General features: G+C 29.9%; 2 protein-coding genes across 2 annotated transcripts in view; one reads left to right on the top strand and one right to left on the bottom strand.

Moving 5' to 3' along the window:
• The window catches only part of Impbeta11 (importin beta11), a 65,730-nt gene extending 55,272 nt beyond the window's left edge, over window positions 1-10,458 (bottom strand). The window contains exon 1 of the mRNA XM_067287476.1: window positions 10,256-10,458. Within this exon, the coding sequence (XP_067143577.1) occupies window positions 10,256-10,441 (186 nt within the window). The 5' untranslated portion in view covers window positions 10,442-10,458. The remainder of the gene's footprint in view (window positions 1-10,255) is intronic.
• Window positions 10,459-12,972: 2,514 nt separating this feature from the next.
• On the top strand, window positions 12,973-13,734 carry LOC136989378 (uncharacterized). Its single transcript, XM_067287499.1, has one exon. It carries the CDS (start codon window positions 12,973-12,975, stop codon window positions 13,732-13,734), a length of 762 nt encoding a protein of 253 aa, XP_067143600.1.
• The last annotated feature ends 484 nt before the right edge of the window (window positions 13,735-14,218 follow it).

Raw genomic sequence — 14,218 nt, 5'->3', positions numbered from 1 at the left:
TTTATTTCTCAAAAATTTTTTCTATAACAAATACAAAAAAACAATGAAGATATTTTATTTTTAACTATTTGTTTTTTAGACAGTTACGTAAAATACAAAATGTACTAGAACTTAGATTTAAAACTTTTTGTAATAAATGTTAAATAAAAAATTGTGCGCGCAACTTTTAAAAAATGTAAGTAAATATTAATTTAACTTTATATGAATGTATGATCAGTTTACTAATAATAATAATAATTTCTCCAAGAACATTTTAGAATTTCTTGTTTGAGTCATATGAATTTTTGGTTAATGCTACCTATGGTAGCGAACATGGCGGCTCGTCTCTGAAACAGTGGGGACGCACGTTCTAACCTAACCTAACCTATTCTAATAAATTACCATAATTATTACCAACCAAATTATTAGAATAGGGGTAATTTATTAGAATAGGTTAGGTTAGAACGTGCGTCCCCACTGTTTCAGAGATGAGCCGCCATGTTCGCTACCATAGGTAACATTAACCGAATTTTTAAATAAATATAAGTCTTATTCCTGAAAACTCTATTCAAACGATCTATTAAAACTAATGAATTTTTAAAATAAATTAATTTCATTACCTAATAAAGCTATTATTTTACAATTTTTTTTCAAGGAGATACTCATTTTTCTCTAAAATTTTAACATTTATTACAGAATAAATTAATCGGAAATTTTTTTTAAATTTAATGTTCACTAAATTGTTATTTTCTGACATTACTAGTAATTTTTATTATCAAATATGGTTAAACGTTAACAACATTTATGATAACTAATAACTGCTTATTTGATAAACAAAAATATCTCCTGTAATGAGTTGATTTATTCAATGATATTAAAAAATAACTTTTCCGTAATATAAATAGAAATATAAAAAACTGAGATCATAGTCCAAAGTAATGCTTAATTAATCTTAAAATTCTTACACAATTTTCAAAATGTTAATTTAAATATGTAATTTATTCAAACTTTATGCAAAATATATCAAAAACTCCTAAAAAAATAAACACTATAACAACTTCATTAAAATTCATTTCAAGCGAGATAACTTTCAAAAGATTCATGAATATTAAATTCATGTATAATTAATGTTTTATCAATATTAAGTACTGAACAACTTAAATTTGAAACAAATTCCTTTATTTGATTACATAACATATCTATAAATATATTATTTAAAAAAAAACATAATAAGAATAAGGAAAACTTTAAAATTTAAATTTATTTCTTACGAATCTCTCATAAATTCAGTAATCCAATTATATTTTTTATAAATAAAATAAAATAGTCAATATTTGCAATACAGAAAAATAACTAATGTTTATCTATTTTCTTCAGAAAAACACTTGAAATAGATTTTATTGACAGATTAGTTATTTTGCAAGCTTTTTTTAAATTTCTTATCTTATTATAAAATCAAACCAAACATATTTTGGTGTGATAAATTGTCAAATTTTTCACTCCGCTATTTTTATTAGATATTAAATTGACTTCAATCGTATTAGCAATGGATGTTTTGTTGTTATATATTAAGCAGCAGCAGTAACGGCATATAAATCGTTAATCATTTATTATAGAATATTTCTGAGAAATTTATAATTTAATAAGATAATTAAACAAAAGTATTAATAATTTTTATGTATAATTTTTTTTAAGGTTAAGAATTGATAATAAATGTTATAATTATTTACTCTGATCTAAAATTAGCATGTCTAAAAGAACTTCAGCTTGAAATGTCTAGTTATCAAAAACAATATTAGAGAAGAACTGTAGATTCAAATCTTGCTTAAAGTCTTTGTTTTCAAATATATATATGTAATTATGCATGCTTTAATGACATGCTAATGATGAATAAAACAGCACTATTTAAACACTGTCAATATTAATATTAGTATTTTTTAATAGACATTTTTAAAATTATTTACTTCTTCTTCATCTTCACCTTTTCCCATGTTTATATGGGGTCGGCATTTCCTTCTCTAATACATTTTTTCCATTTCTCCCTATCAAGGGCTTCTTCTCTCTTAAGTCCCCTCTGGTCAAGTCTTCTTCCATCTTATCTTTCCAATGCATCTTTGGCCTTCGTCTTTTCCTCTTTCCTTTTACTACCAGTTTTCCGATCTTCTTTCCAACATAATTGTCACTTCTTCGCTCTATGTGGCCAAACCACCTCAACCTACATTCTTGCATCTTTTTGCTCAACAGAACCTTTAATAAAATCATTCCTTATTCCATCCTTCCTTGACACTCCACACATCCATCTCAACATTCTCATCACTGTCACCTCTATCTTTCTTTCTTGGGCTCTTGTTATTGCCCATGTCTCAGTTCCATATAACATTGCAGGTCTAACAACTGATTTATACAGTTTTCCTTTCAGATTGCAGCTAACTTTCTTGACTTTATAGCTAAATTGTTTTTGGATCTTCCTAATTCAGAGTTAGAAGCATTTTTCATGATAATCATAACAACAATGAATAGGAATACTCAAGAACAAACCTTTTTATGAATGATTCTATTGAGATCTCAATAAACTGACTCTTGATAAAAAGGCATCCATGAAATGGCTAAGCAATTCTAATTTCAAAAGAGAAATGGAGTTTAATAATAGCAGCCTAAAACCAAGTACTCAATACAAGGTATCATCAAAAGAATAAAACTCCTCTAAAAACACTGGACAATAAGCATATCTTCCATCGGTTTTGCACCGGTTATTAGGTTTTGAATGGAAGACATCAAAAGAATATTTTGAAATAGCAAGTTGATAGCAAATGCAGATATTGTCAGAAGATGTAAGGATGTTTAGAGTCATTTGATTGCAGGCTGTAAAATGCTTGTTACATTCATCAGGAAACATAGTAATCAGCTACATCCACTGAGCAATGTTTAAGCATTTGTGATATAAGGTAGACTGATCATACAAAGAAATGATAGGATAAAATATTATAAGAATTTATTATTATTATTGTGTGTATTAGATCTTTCCATGAAATTGTTAAATGGTAACAATCACAGGTTCCGATCTAAACAAAAAATTACAGTGATCTATCCTAACATCAAGATTCTATAACTTATATAAAAATAATTTTCAGAACTTGAAGAATTAAAATAATTTAATTTTAACAATATTAGTTAGTTTTTCTTAATGGAATATTTATACTTTTTGCTTCCTTAACAAGCAGTTAAAGAAGCAAAAAGTATAAATATTCCAAAAAGTAGGAAGTTATTAGGAATGTTTTCAGCTTACTGTTTAGCCAGCTTCAGCTAACTACACCCAACTAAAACGTAAAGCAGTGTTTCTCAACCGGGGCCATGTGGCACCAAGGGAGCCACATGCCAAAAAATCAACTTTTGGAGAGCCAGAGCAAACTTTAGGGAAACCATAGAATAAAATTAAAATTATATGAAAATGATTAAACTTCAGTAAGGAAATTTTGAACCTAAAATGTTTTATCTGTTATGAGACAATATACATAAATTTGTTTCTTGTAAACAAAGACATTGCATGTATATACAAAAGCAAGTTGGTTTTCATGCACAATGCCAATATTATTGTTATTCAATCATCATAATTCATTGTTGATATATAAAGAAATACTAGCTGACCCGGCAAACGTTGTTTTGCCATATAAATTATTTCTAGGTAATTTCTAGTGTAGACAAAAAATAACTAACTTATTGTAAGTGTGTAAGGATGTGGTATATGCGTGAAATAGGCATGGAGCGCTGTGAACGATGAGGGAATATAAAAATAACAAATGCCAAACATTATTATTTTTAAGTTATTATAATTTATTCCTTAAAATTATATATCATTAATTAATTACGACAGTAACACTAACAAACAATATCAATTTCTTAATGCTATAGCGTGAACAATATTTTTTGTTAGCCCATCTTTAGCTAACACAAACAAACTGGATGGTTTACCCACTCGAGAGCATGCCACGTATAATTGTCCGTGTGAAAAACATGGCGTGCTCAAATCTAAGCCACAAATAGACATCGTTTGGCCTTGGGATTTGTTGATAGTCATTGCAAATGCCAATCTAATCGGAAACTGAATACAAAAAAGATGATAATTGATCAGTTATCGAGCGGGATGAAAAATGATTAAATTACTAAAATGGCTATTAAAAAATAGGGGTTGGTGATAAAAGGGTAAAAATTTAGGGTTGTATGTATTTTTTAATGCCACATTATAGAAAAATAAAAACAAAAAATTTTGTCCAAAAATTAAAAAAAAAGGTTAAGGGTCAACAACCCTTATCACTTAGGGGTATGAAAAATAGATAGTAGCCGATTCTCAGACCTACTGAATATGCATATAAAATTTGGTAAAAATCGGTAAAGCCGTTTCAAAGGAGTAAGGTAACTAACATTGCGACACGAGAATTTTATATATAAGATTACTAATGTTTATTAAATATATTATGCAGATATTTTTCCACTGCTTTTTTTTAGATATTACTAAATGAATTTTTTGTAAATTTAAAAAAGCAATGAATTTTTAATATTTATTTTTTAATTTTTCCCCCAATCTTCTATTATAGGGATAATAAAAAAATATTAAACTGAAAAGGAGCCAAAGGTCAAATAAAGTTGAGAAACACTGGTGTAGAACACCTTTACCATGGATTGAACCAGATAATGGTGCTGATCCTCCTATTGCCACATCTGTGGTGAACTCAGAGAAAGCCTGAAGGGATGATAATTATTTGTATTTTCACTAGCCATCCAGTTTTCCTGTGTTTACCATTGACAAACAGGTGAGACTCAGCAGCAATATCTAGTCCAATCCACTATACAGATACTCTTTACTTTAGTTGGATGTAGTTAGTTAAATGGGGTGATTCAATTATTTAATTTACAGTAAAAAATGTTAATACATTCCTATCCAGCACTTAAAGATAAAAAGTATTAAAAATTTGGCAGAAGAGAGGGAGAAAAACATTTTACTGTTTTATATGAATGTTTAACTCCTAAAATTTTAAAGAAAAGAAAAAAATTTTGTTCTGGAAAGTAAATTATTACATAAATAGTAGATATTTTTATAAAGCCGATAAAAATTGTTTACATTTAACAATGCCGATATTTGGAAATGGAGGAAAAAATCTTAAAGATTGAATAGAATTAAATATGAAAAAGTTAAAATTCTTTTTTTTAAATTCTGGATGACTACATATACTACTAGACTTCTAGAACCTACAGTTAAAATGTAGAAAATATTAATAGAATCTATTTCTAATAAATTATTTACAAAAGTTAAAGTAGCAATTTGGAAATAGTGTATATTTAAATCACAAGTAACAATAATGAAAATATTTAAGTGGAAGTTTAATCAAATGAACTACCTATTGAAATATTTATAACAATTTCTTCAGTAACAACTGAAAAAATTTTTTATATATATATATATATATTGAAAATAATTAATATGAAATCATTAAATTTTTTCCAACTCGGACCACTAGAAATTTCGAAAACAAAAGTGATTTTCAGTTGCTGAAAAATTATTTCTTGGATTTTAATTAATTATGAATACATAAATTTATTATTTTTTATATGTTAGATTTAAATTCTGTTATCTATACAGAAATATAGGAACTGGTTTGGTAACTGAACAACATTAAATCATCAATCACTTTCAAAACTGCATTCAATAATTTTATTTTAAAAAATTGAACCTAAACACTGAAAAAGTTATAATTAAAATTGAAATTTAGTAATAAATGAATCTAGATTGTTGGTTTATTTTCAGGTTATATTTAAACTAATCTTTAATTAATTACAATGCAATTTGGTTGAAGATATATAATTAGGTCACAATGCTGTATTAAGATTAATAATTAAGAATAATCCAGCAATTTAGATTCATATTTAGTTATTAATTTAGGCTTGAGTTATATTATATAACATTTAATACTTGAAAATTTTAAATTTGGAAAGTCTCAATTATCTAACATTCAATTAATTTAATATAGCCATATAATGAATTATTGACACACTGGTACAACTTCCCACAAAGAGAAGCAAATCTGAGAAACTTTATTATGTATCAGCCTAATGCAGAACTGAAAAATATTTCAAACTGAAGAACAAAGTTCAAATTGAATTTCATTATACATCTTTTTTTTAAACAACAATTTTTCTGCATTTTGCCTTACTTTTTTACTGAATATCGCTTTAATTATTGTTAAAAACAGTATACAAAGTGTACAAAGACACTTTTGTAGTTTTGTAAATTATTGATTGATCAATCAGTCCAAACTTGTTAATCAGTAATGAATATTAAAGTAAAATGGCACAATTTGCAAAGAAAAATAAGTTCAATAATGTTCTTTAAAGCAGTCAACTCCATACATTCAGAAAATCATCAAAATGCTACAGTTGAAGGAGTTAGTATTTCTATCAAAATTCCATATATTCTATCCAATAAAGATTGCAGGAGCTAGAATACATCAAAGCTGACATCAATACATTGGCTATCAATTTGGTTTCAAATGATGCATCATAACATCTATGATCAAGAGATACAAGCTGAAAATGAAAGCTGTACATAGAAAAGACACACAGGCTGGATATACAATTGTTGACTATATGTCACCCTTCCATCACATCTACAAGGAAATAAAATTAGTATAGGGTATAAAATTATATTCAGAAGAAATCATACCATCTACAAAATACTATGAAATGACAAAGAGCCTACTGATCCATTACACATCCCAGGATTATATAAAATATTAATTAAGGATAGTAAAGTTATGCATGATTTATTTCAGATTTAATGTTCTTCAAAGCAAGTCTCATCATCATCAAATGATGATGAGACTGAAAGACTAAAAAAAATAGATATCTTACAAATAGTTTAACCAGATTCTAAGTTCAAATTTAACAATTTTTGAAACTGGATCTGATGATGAGACTTTTAATTCCCTAAAAAATCATTTAATCTGAAGTAAAACATTGACTCCTTGAACCATTTAGGACAGAAATCCTTAAGCTGTAGTCTGAAGATCAAAGAGTTAATAATCATGGGTTCACAAGTGATTTTTTCAAACAAATTTAATTTGTTATTTAATTTCATTATGAAAAATGTAATAGAAATACCATGCTATTCCAATTAATCTTTCATTATAGTCAACTGCTAGCATTTCTCATTCATGTAAGTACAATAAATTTAATCAAATTATTCCTGCCATATAAGTATAAAGTTAATGGTTAGGGATCCATGAAAATACACATCATGGAGTACTCAAACTCATAGTTTAAAAACTACTGATTCAGGACCATTTCAAACCAAATCAGTCAAGTTAAGTTGTGACATCAGACACTGCTGAATTCAACTGAGTTATCATTGAAAATAAAAACAATGTGTAAATTTGGTTTCACACACAACGTATCACATACAATAGTTACACTGAGTCAAATGAAGACTGCAGTGATTCAGCTGGTTGAGTTTTTAGATCAGTCTTGATCAGTCAACAGTAGGAAAAGCCACACTATGTTCAATATATATATTATATGGAAGATTTAATTGTATCAGTGTAGCATAATGAAAGCAATGTATCAAAGCAATCCCAAGCTATTCTGTTTCAGAATTTTTTTCAAATATAAAATATTTAAATTTAAAAAATAAAAGTGGGCTCATTCAAAAATTGAAAAATTTGTTTGGATCAACTAATAAATTTGAAAACAAGCAACTAAATGATTCAAAAACAAATCTGGTATTTATGGGATGTACCCAAAATAATTTTCTTTGTTATCTTCTTCGTAATTGATATATAATTATTCCTTGAATTACTATTGGAACATCCATCTTTACCTTACTCTTGTCACAGACAGACTGATTCAAATGTGTTTAGTGTGAAAGCATGTTTCTGACATGACTGTGTTGGTATGAAATGGCCCTGTGTTTTTATGATTTTTCAATAAAGATGTTATAACAACATGGAAGAGTTGTTAAATTCTAATAATAAATTTTAAGAAATCATATTAAATATAGAGATGAAGGAAAATATTGCAGACAAGTTGAAGATGCCTTACAGGAAAAAATCTTAATTTATGATATGCTCTTGGCGATAATGCAGAAATCAAATTATGGTGATAACTTTAATTCAGAACACGCAGTGCCATTACCATACAAAAAACTAAAATAAATAAATGAAATTAATTATTTATGAATTATTTAGTAGATTATATATTTTCTTTATTTTATATTTATTTATTTTATTGTATTGTTTATTTTATTTTTTAATGCAGTTGCATAATCTAAAATTGGTTCATTCTTTAAGGAAAATTCAAAGAAGCAGATTCAATGCAAAAATAAATTGATAAATTCTTCATATGTACAATGACTGCATATAATTTTCATTATATAGTGCTTAATATAGGTTTATTTTAAATAAATATTGTTGATTTATTAATTTTTATTATTAATAATAAATCAATAAAAACAATTATCAAATGCTAAATCATTTAAAAACAACAGTGTCCGAAACCAAAAATCGGCATACAAAATAACAGAGCTAACATTTTCACTCAAGTTAAACAGACATCATCAGGCTAAAAAAATGATTTTTTAGTCCAACTTACCCAGTTTTGAGTGGTTGTTTTATATAAATCATTTAAAGTTTATCAGAATAAATAGCATTATATATGAACAATAGATATAGTAAATGAAATGTAGAATTGACACAGACACAAATAGAACATGTTCAATAATTTATAATTGCAGGTTTTTATTAGGTATCCATTATATACCTGCTTTTTCTCCTTTCTTTAACCTATCTTTATTATTTCTCAAAAACACCATAAATATATAGCACTCTTTTGAAGATCATATTAAATCCTTCATGTTCCACAATTTCTTTCTTAATATTCATCATGTTCTTAATGAAAGTAAATTTAATGACCCATTATTGCTTTTTTGAGTCTGGTTTGTCTTTCTTATAATTTCTAATTAGTCCTGTCATCATGCTAGTTTTATATCTCAGAGTTGTGGCCATTTTCTTTAATTCTGTTAAGTTCCTTAAGTCTGTCAACGAAGTATAGAGAAAATATGTTAACTTTTCGTGGTTTTGTTATAAACAGTGGTTTTAGGGATGGCAATCCTTATGAACAGTAGTCTAAACGTTATAAAGATTACAAACGAAAGATTTTAGATTAGTTAAGAAAAATAAGTTCAGGACTATTCTTTATCATATAATACTTCTTCATAAGTTTATTACAGCAATAATAATGATTGTTTCCAATGGAATTTACATTAAAACCATTATGAGTAGCATGGGCATTCACAGAAAATGGGCAAGCAGAGCTTGGAAGCAGATAATTACATCAATAAATTTTCATTTATTTAATTTTTGGAATGTTTTCACAAGTAGATTATAGAATACAGTAGTGCATAAATACAAAAAGACAGACATAGTGTTTCATGGTCAAAAGTGTAATCTCCACGAAACGTTTTTATAATCACTTTTGCAATTATAATTTGTAGAACTTTTACTCGGCATCAGGGAAGGGGGCAAGTGTCCCATTTGTTTCCCTCTGCCAATGCCCAGGTTGAATAGTATACAGTATTACTACCACATAATAACTTCTATATATTTGTAAGTGTTAAAATGAGACATCTTTTGTACATCATTCAATAACTACCGTATTTTACGGATTATAAGACACTTTTTTCTTCGAAAAATTGCCTCCAAAATTCAGGTGCGTCTTATAGGCATTTTTTAAAAAAATTGCTTAAAAATTAAGGTACGTCTTGTAGTCCGTAGCGTCTTATAGTCCGTAAAATACGGTAATCACCAAGAGACATTTCATAAATTATTACTTCAACAAAAATAAGAATTCAAGATGAATGTCAATTTACAACTTAAAAAGTATATTTGTTTCTCCGAGTAACATTTACATCACCCCATTAATAGATTTTATAACAAAATCAATAATTAAACTAAAAAATAGCACATTAGAATTCAATCGTAATAAAATAAACATATCATTGATATGTAAGCAAAACATTTGATTATGTATCAAAAACAATGTGATTTTGACAGAACATAACGATGTATGTGTTTTTTTTTTTTTGTATCAATATATTTGAATGTAAAAAATACTCGAATGCATAAAATTTCTTATTAATATTTGTACAATTATATAATTAACTTCTTTAATTAAAATATCAAAGTAATCGAACGATTTAAGTCGCGCATTCGCCTAGCGCAATAGGACTTACTAAGAGCGTAGTATAGAATCCTGGTTGTGTTTCCCAGCATTTTAACTGTTGTTCGGCGGGTTTTAATAATTCCAAATTTTGACTAGCTGCTTTTTTTAACGTTTCCAATACCAATAAATCAGAATTCATACTTTTATCGTTATTATCGACTATATACAAGTCCATGCTTTTTATGGAGGACGCCATCTTTATTGATGTTAGTGTTTAGCACACCTAGCGATCGAAAATTCCATTGAAATAATCAGGCTAATATTTTATTTATTTTTTATTTAAATTTAAGAATAAAAAAATTCGCTGATTATTTTTAAATCTTAAAAAATAAAACTTGTGTGATAAAATTTATTTTTAATTTATAGACAAAAGCTATTTAAAAGTTTAGGTTTATTTTATTTTTTAATTTTTTTAAATTTAAAATTTGTAATCTAAGTATATTAATAATAAATATAAAAATCATAAATAATAAAATATATTTTTTACTCTTTCCGCTCTGTGGGCACAAACAGGGCCAATCGAAAATCGCACTCAGCAGAGAGAAATAATTCGGCCGGATGGCCGAGCAGTCAAGGTGGCAGCCTACCGCTCTGTGGGACCCGAATCGTATTCGAACGGGTCGAAAAATCTCCAGGAATTTTTCAGGGTGGTCCGTTCAGATATGTCGGGCCCCGTCTTTCACCACCAGACCGCACCATTGTGGACCTAATCGAATCCATAACGAGTTTGCTAAAAGAGGCCCTCTTAGTGTTTTAGTGCCCACAGGGCAGAAAGAGTTTTTAAAAAAGAGAGGGAAGTGTAATTAATTAATCACTAACCACCTTATGGCTGCTGAGAAACGTTTATTTAAATATATATAAACAGACGTTTTCAGCCTAATTTATAGACCATCTTCAGATGACACAATAAAGAATATTGGTTACTGAACGTTCCAAAATAGAACTTTATAAAAAAAATGGAAAGTTCGAACATTTACATTTAAATATACGTAAATATAACGGTAATACGTAATATCTGCTTCTAATAAATAAGCACATGCCTTAATAATAATAAATAAATAAAGTAAAAATGAAATATGTAAATATAAATAAAATAAATAAATACACTATGGTCAATAAGGCTGAATGAAACCTTCGAAATTTTACGTAATAGCTTTTTTCTATGAAAAACTTTCATGCTGATGGTAAACCTTCCGCATTCCTAACATTAATGCATTGATTTGCCGGTTTAACTTCTATATATCAATATATTTTTTTTCAGGATTCAGTGCCAACGTTAGAGAGTGTGAAGTCCTAATTATCAATATATCTGCTTCATCCCATTTCACTACAAAGCCTTTAGCATGTGGCGTCATGGATTGCAAGGCCGTTCCTGGCGGAGAGAAAAAGGTGCCCCTGCACCTGGGCGGCTAAACCCAGGGGCGACCGCAGACCGTTTATTATATGTAAAATTTTGCCTAATAAGAATAATAATAAATACTTTTCAAATAATTAATATTACTTTTTATTCAAATAAAGAACTTTACACTTGGACTTCACGAGAAAACGACATGGCTGACTTGCATGCGGTTTGTTTACAAAAATAAAATAACTCTTCTGCTAAGCGACAGAGAGAGCCTTGTCATATTTTTTCTTTTTATTACAACAATTAATAACTGTTTAAAACTAACTAAACTATATATATAATATATATATAGTTTAGTTAGTTTGTATATATATATATGTATATACAAAAGTAAACACTTTATATTAAATTCTTATATATTTAAATAATAAAGACAGCAATATTTCTTTTGTATCCGGATGGCCAATAACTCAGGAACGGGCCTGGATAGTATTGTATAACAAATCCCCTTTTTAACACTATATGTTTTTTAAGTCGAACTCCAGGTTTCTTTTGGTAACTTTAACATAGTTCTTTTTTATTCATAACTGGTATTGCTCGGCAAGAAATAAGAATAACAAACATTAAAACGAAAACCATATAAAGAATTTGGTTATTTTAGCATACCATTGGCTGCATTCAGCAGACTCAACAGTTCCGGAGCAGTTGAGTATTTTTCTGCTTTTGTGTCCTTTACAGTAGCGCTGTTTTGGAACATGTTTGGTGTTTTGACGTCACATTTGGTAGCCTCTTTCATTTACGCTACGTTTTACTAGCTGTAACTGATCAAAGATGGCTGCGTCCATACAAGAGAATTCAAATATTATATTTGAATATAAAGACGTTTATTATAGCATTAATACACCCTTAATTTAAGAAAATATAATTTTTTGATGACAATAATATTGTGGGGAACGTCACCCTCCACATCTTAACAATCGTAACGAATTCCAGGTGGTAAGAGTTATCATTTCCTGGAACGGGACCGGACTCACCCTGTAGGACCTTTTGGACAGTCAGTTGTTCTTTGTTAGCCACGCCGTCGAGTCATGTAACTGTTACGCGAGCAGAAAATAAACTTAGTTTTTGTTACGATTCGTCTCATTTGTTTTAATCGCGCGCAGTGACGAGAAGCAAAGTAATAACAGTAGAAACACTACATTGGTGACCCGAACCCGGACTAATAACGTAATTCGACTAAGAAAACTACCGAATCCACCCATTGGAACCTTCATCAGATACGTTGTTCTTTTCCTCAAGACCTCAATCGCCAGATCATGACCGAGATTGGAGCGGTAAAAATCCTTTCATACAACTTTTCCGACCCAGCCTTATGGTTCCACATGTGCGAAAGCACATTTGTTCTAGGATCTCCAAAGCCGATCACGGAAAGTGCCACAAAGTTCAACTACGTAGTGGCCCATTTACTACCGGAAGTGGCATCAACGGTTAGAGACATTATTATTTCCCCGGACCATACAGACCCGTACGGTCACATAAAGGTGGAACTTATTAAACGATCCGGCAAATCGTCTCAACAAGAGTTACGAAAACTATTGGCCGGAGGACAGCTAGGAGATCGCAAACCTTCCGAACTACTACGTGTTCTAAAGCGTCGGGCGGAAAATTTTCAAATTCCGGACGCTGTTATACTAGAGTTATTCGTACAACATCTTTCGACTTCCGTCCAATCTATCCTAACCGTCATTACCCCACTCGACGTAGACAAAGCAGCGGAGGTAGCGGACCGCGTGGTGGAAGTAACCCCTGCAACGATAGCTTCAGTGTCGCAACCTGAGAAAACCGATACCGTAACCAACAAAATACTAGTCGAAATAGATAAACCTAACAAGCGAATCGATAAACTAACGCAGGCACGTCGGGATCGCAGTGACCATTTTTCTCGACGCTCCCGCAGCAGTTCAGGACATGCAACAATTCATCTCACCGCAGTATCAACAACTACTGCTGGTACCACAACCGTTTTGGCGCAAAGGCACAAAAATGTACTCCGCCGTGTAGTTTTCCAACAAACGAGAACGGCGAAGCGTAGAGGCGACATGCACTTTGCCAGAACAATCTCGTCGCCTGTTCATCCTAGATAAGAGAACGAACGTAAACTTTCTCGTCGACACAGGTTCCGACGTATCAATATTTCCAGCCTCCTCGTCACAAAAGAAGCGCGCATCTCAAATGACCTTGATGGCAGCAAACACAACTGCAATTCATGTCTACGACCAACGAACACTCACTCTCGATTTTGGGTGGGTTAAAGAAAATTTTTCGTTGGAAATTCCTTATTGGCAACGTGTCAACGGCAATAATAGGCGCAGATTTCTTGTATCATTTCCATTTGGTACCGAATCTTAGACGCAAATGTCTCACAGACGTTCAGACAAAGGTGAACTCTCCAGGCAAACTATTGGAAACCTTTATCCACTCTATTAAGATAACGACCAAAGACTCCATATATCATAAGATATTGGAAGAATTTCCTGAGATCACCAGACCTCCACGTCCTAACCAACCCGTAAAACACAACGTTGTACATCATATAGAAACTGTTGGTCAGCCCGTAACTGCGAAACC

The sequence above is a fragment of the Centruroides vittatus genome, unplaced genomic scaffold (genome assembly GCF_030686945.1).
Source record: "Centruroides vittatus isolate TY-2023 unplaced genomic scaffold, ASM3068694v2 scaffold_490, whole genome shotgun sequence".
Taxonomy (NCBI): Eukaryota; Metazoa; Arthropoda; class Arachnida; order Scorpiones; family Buthidae; genus Centruroides; species Centruroides vittatus.
Note: the sequence above shows the minus strand (reverse complement) of the source record. Positions and strands in the feature narration are given on the sequence as shown.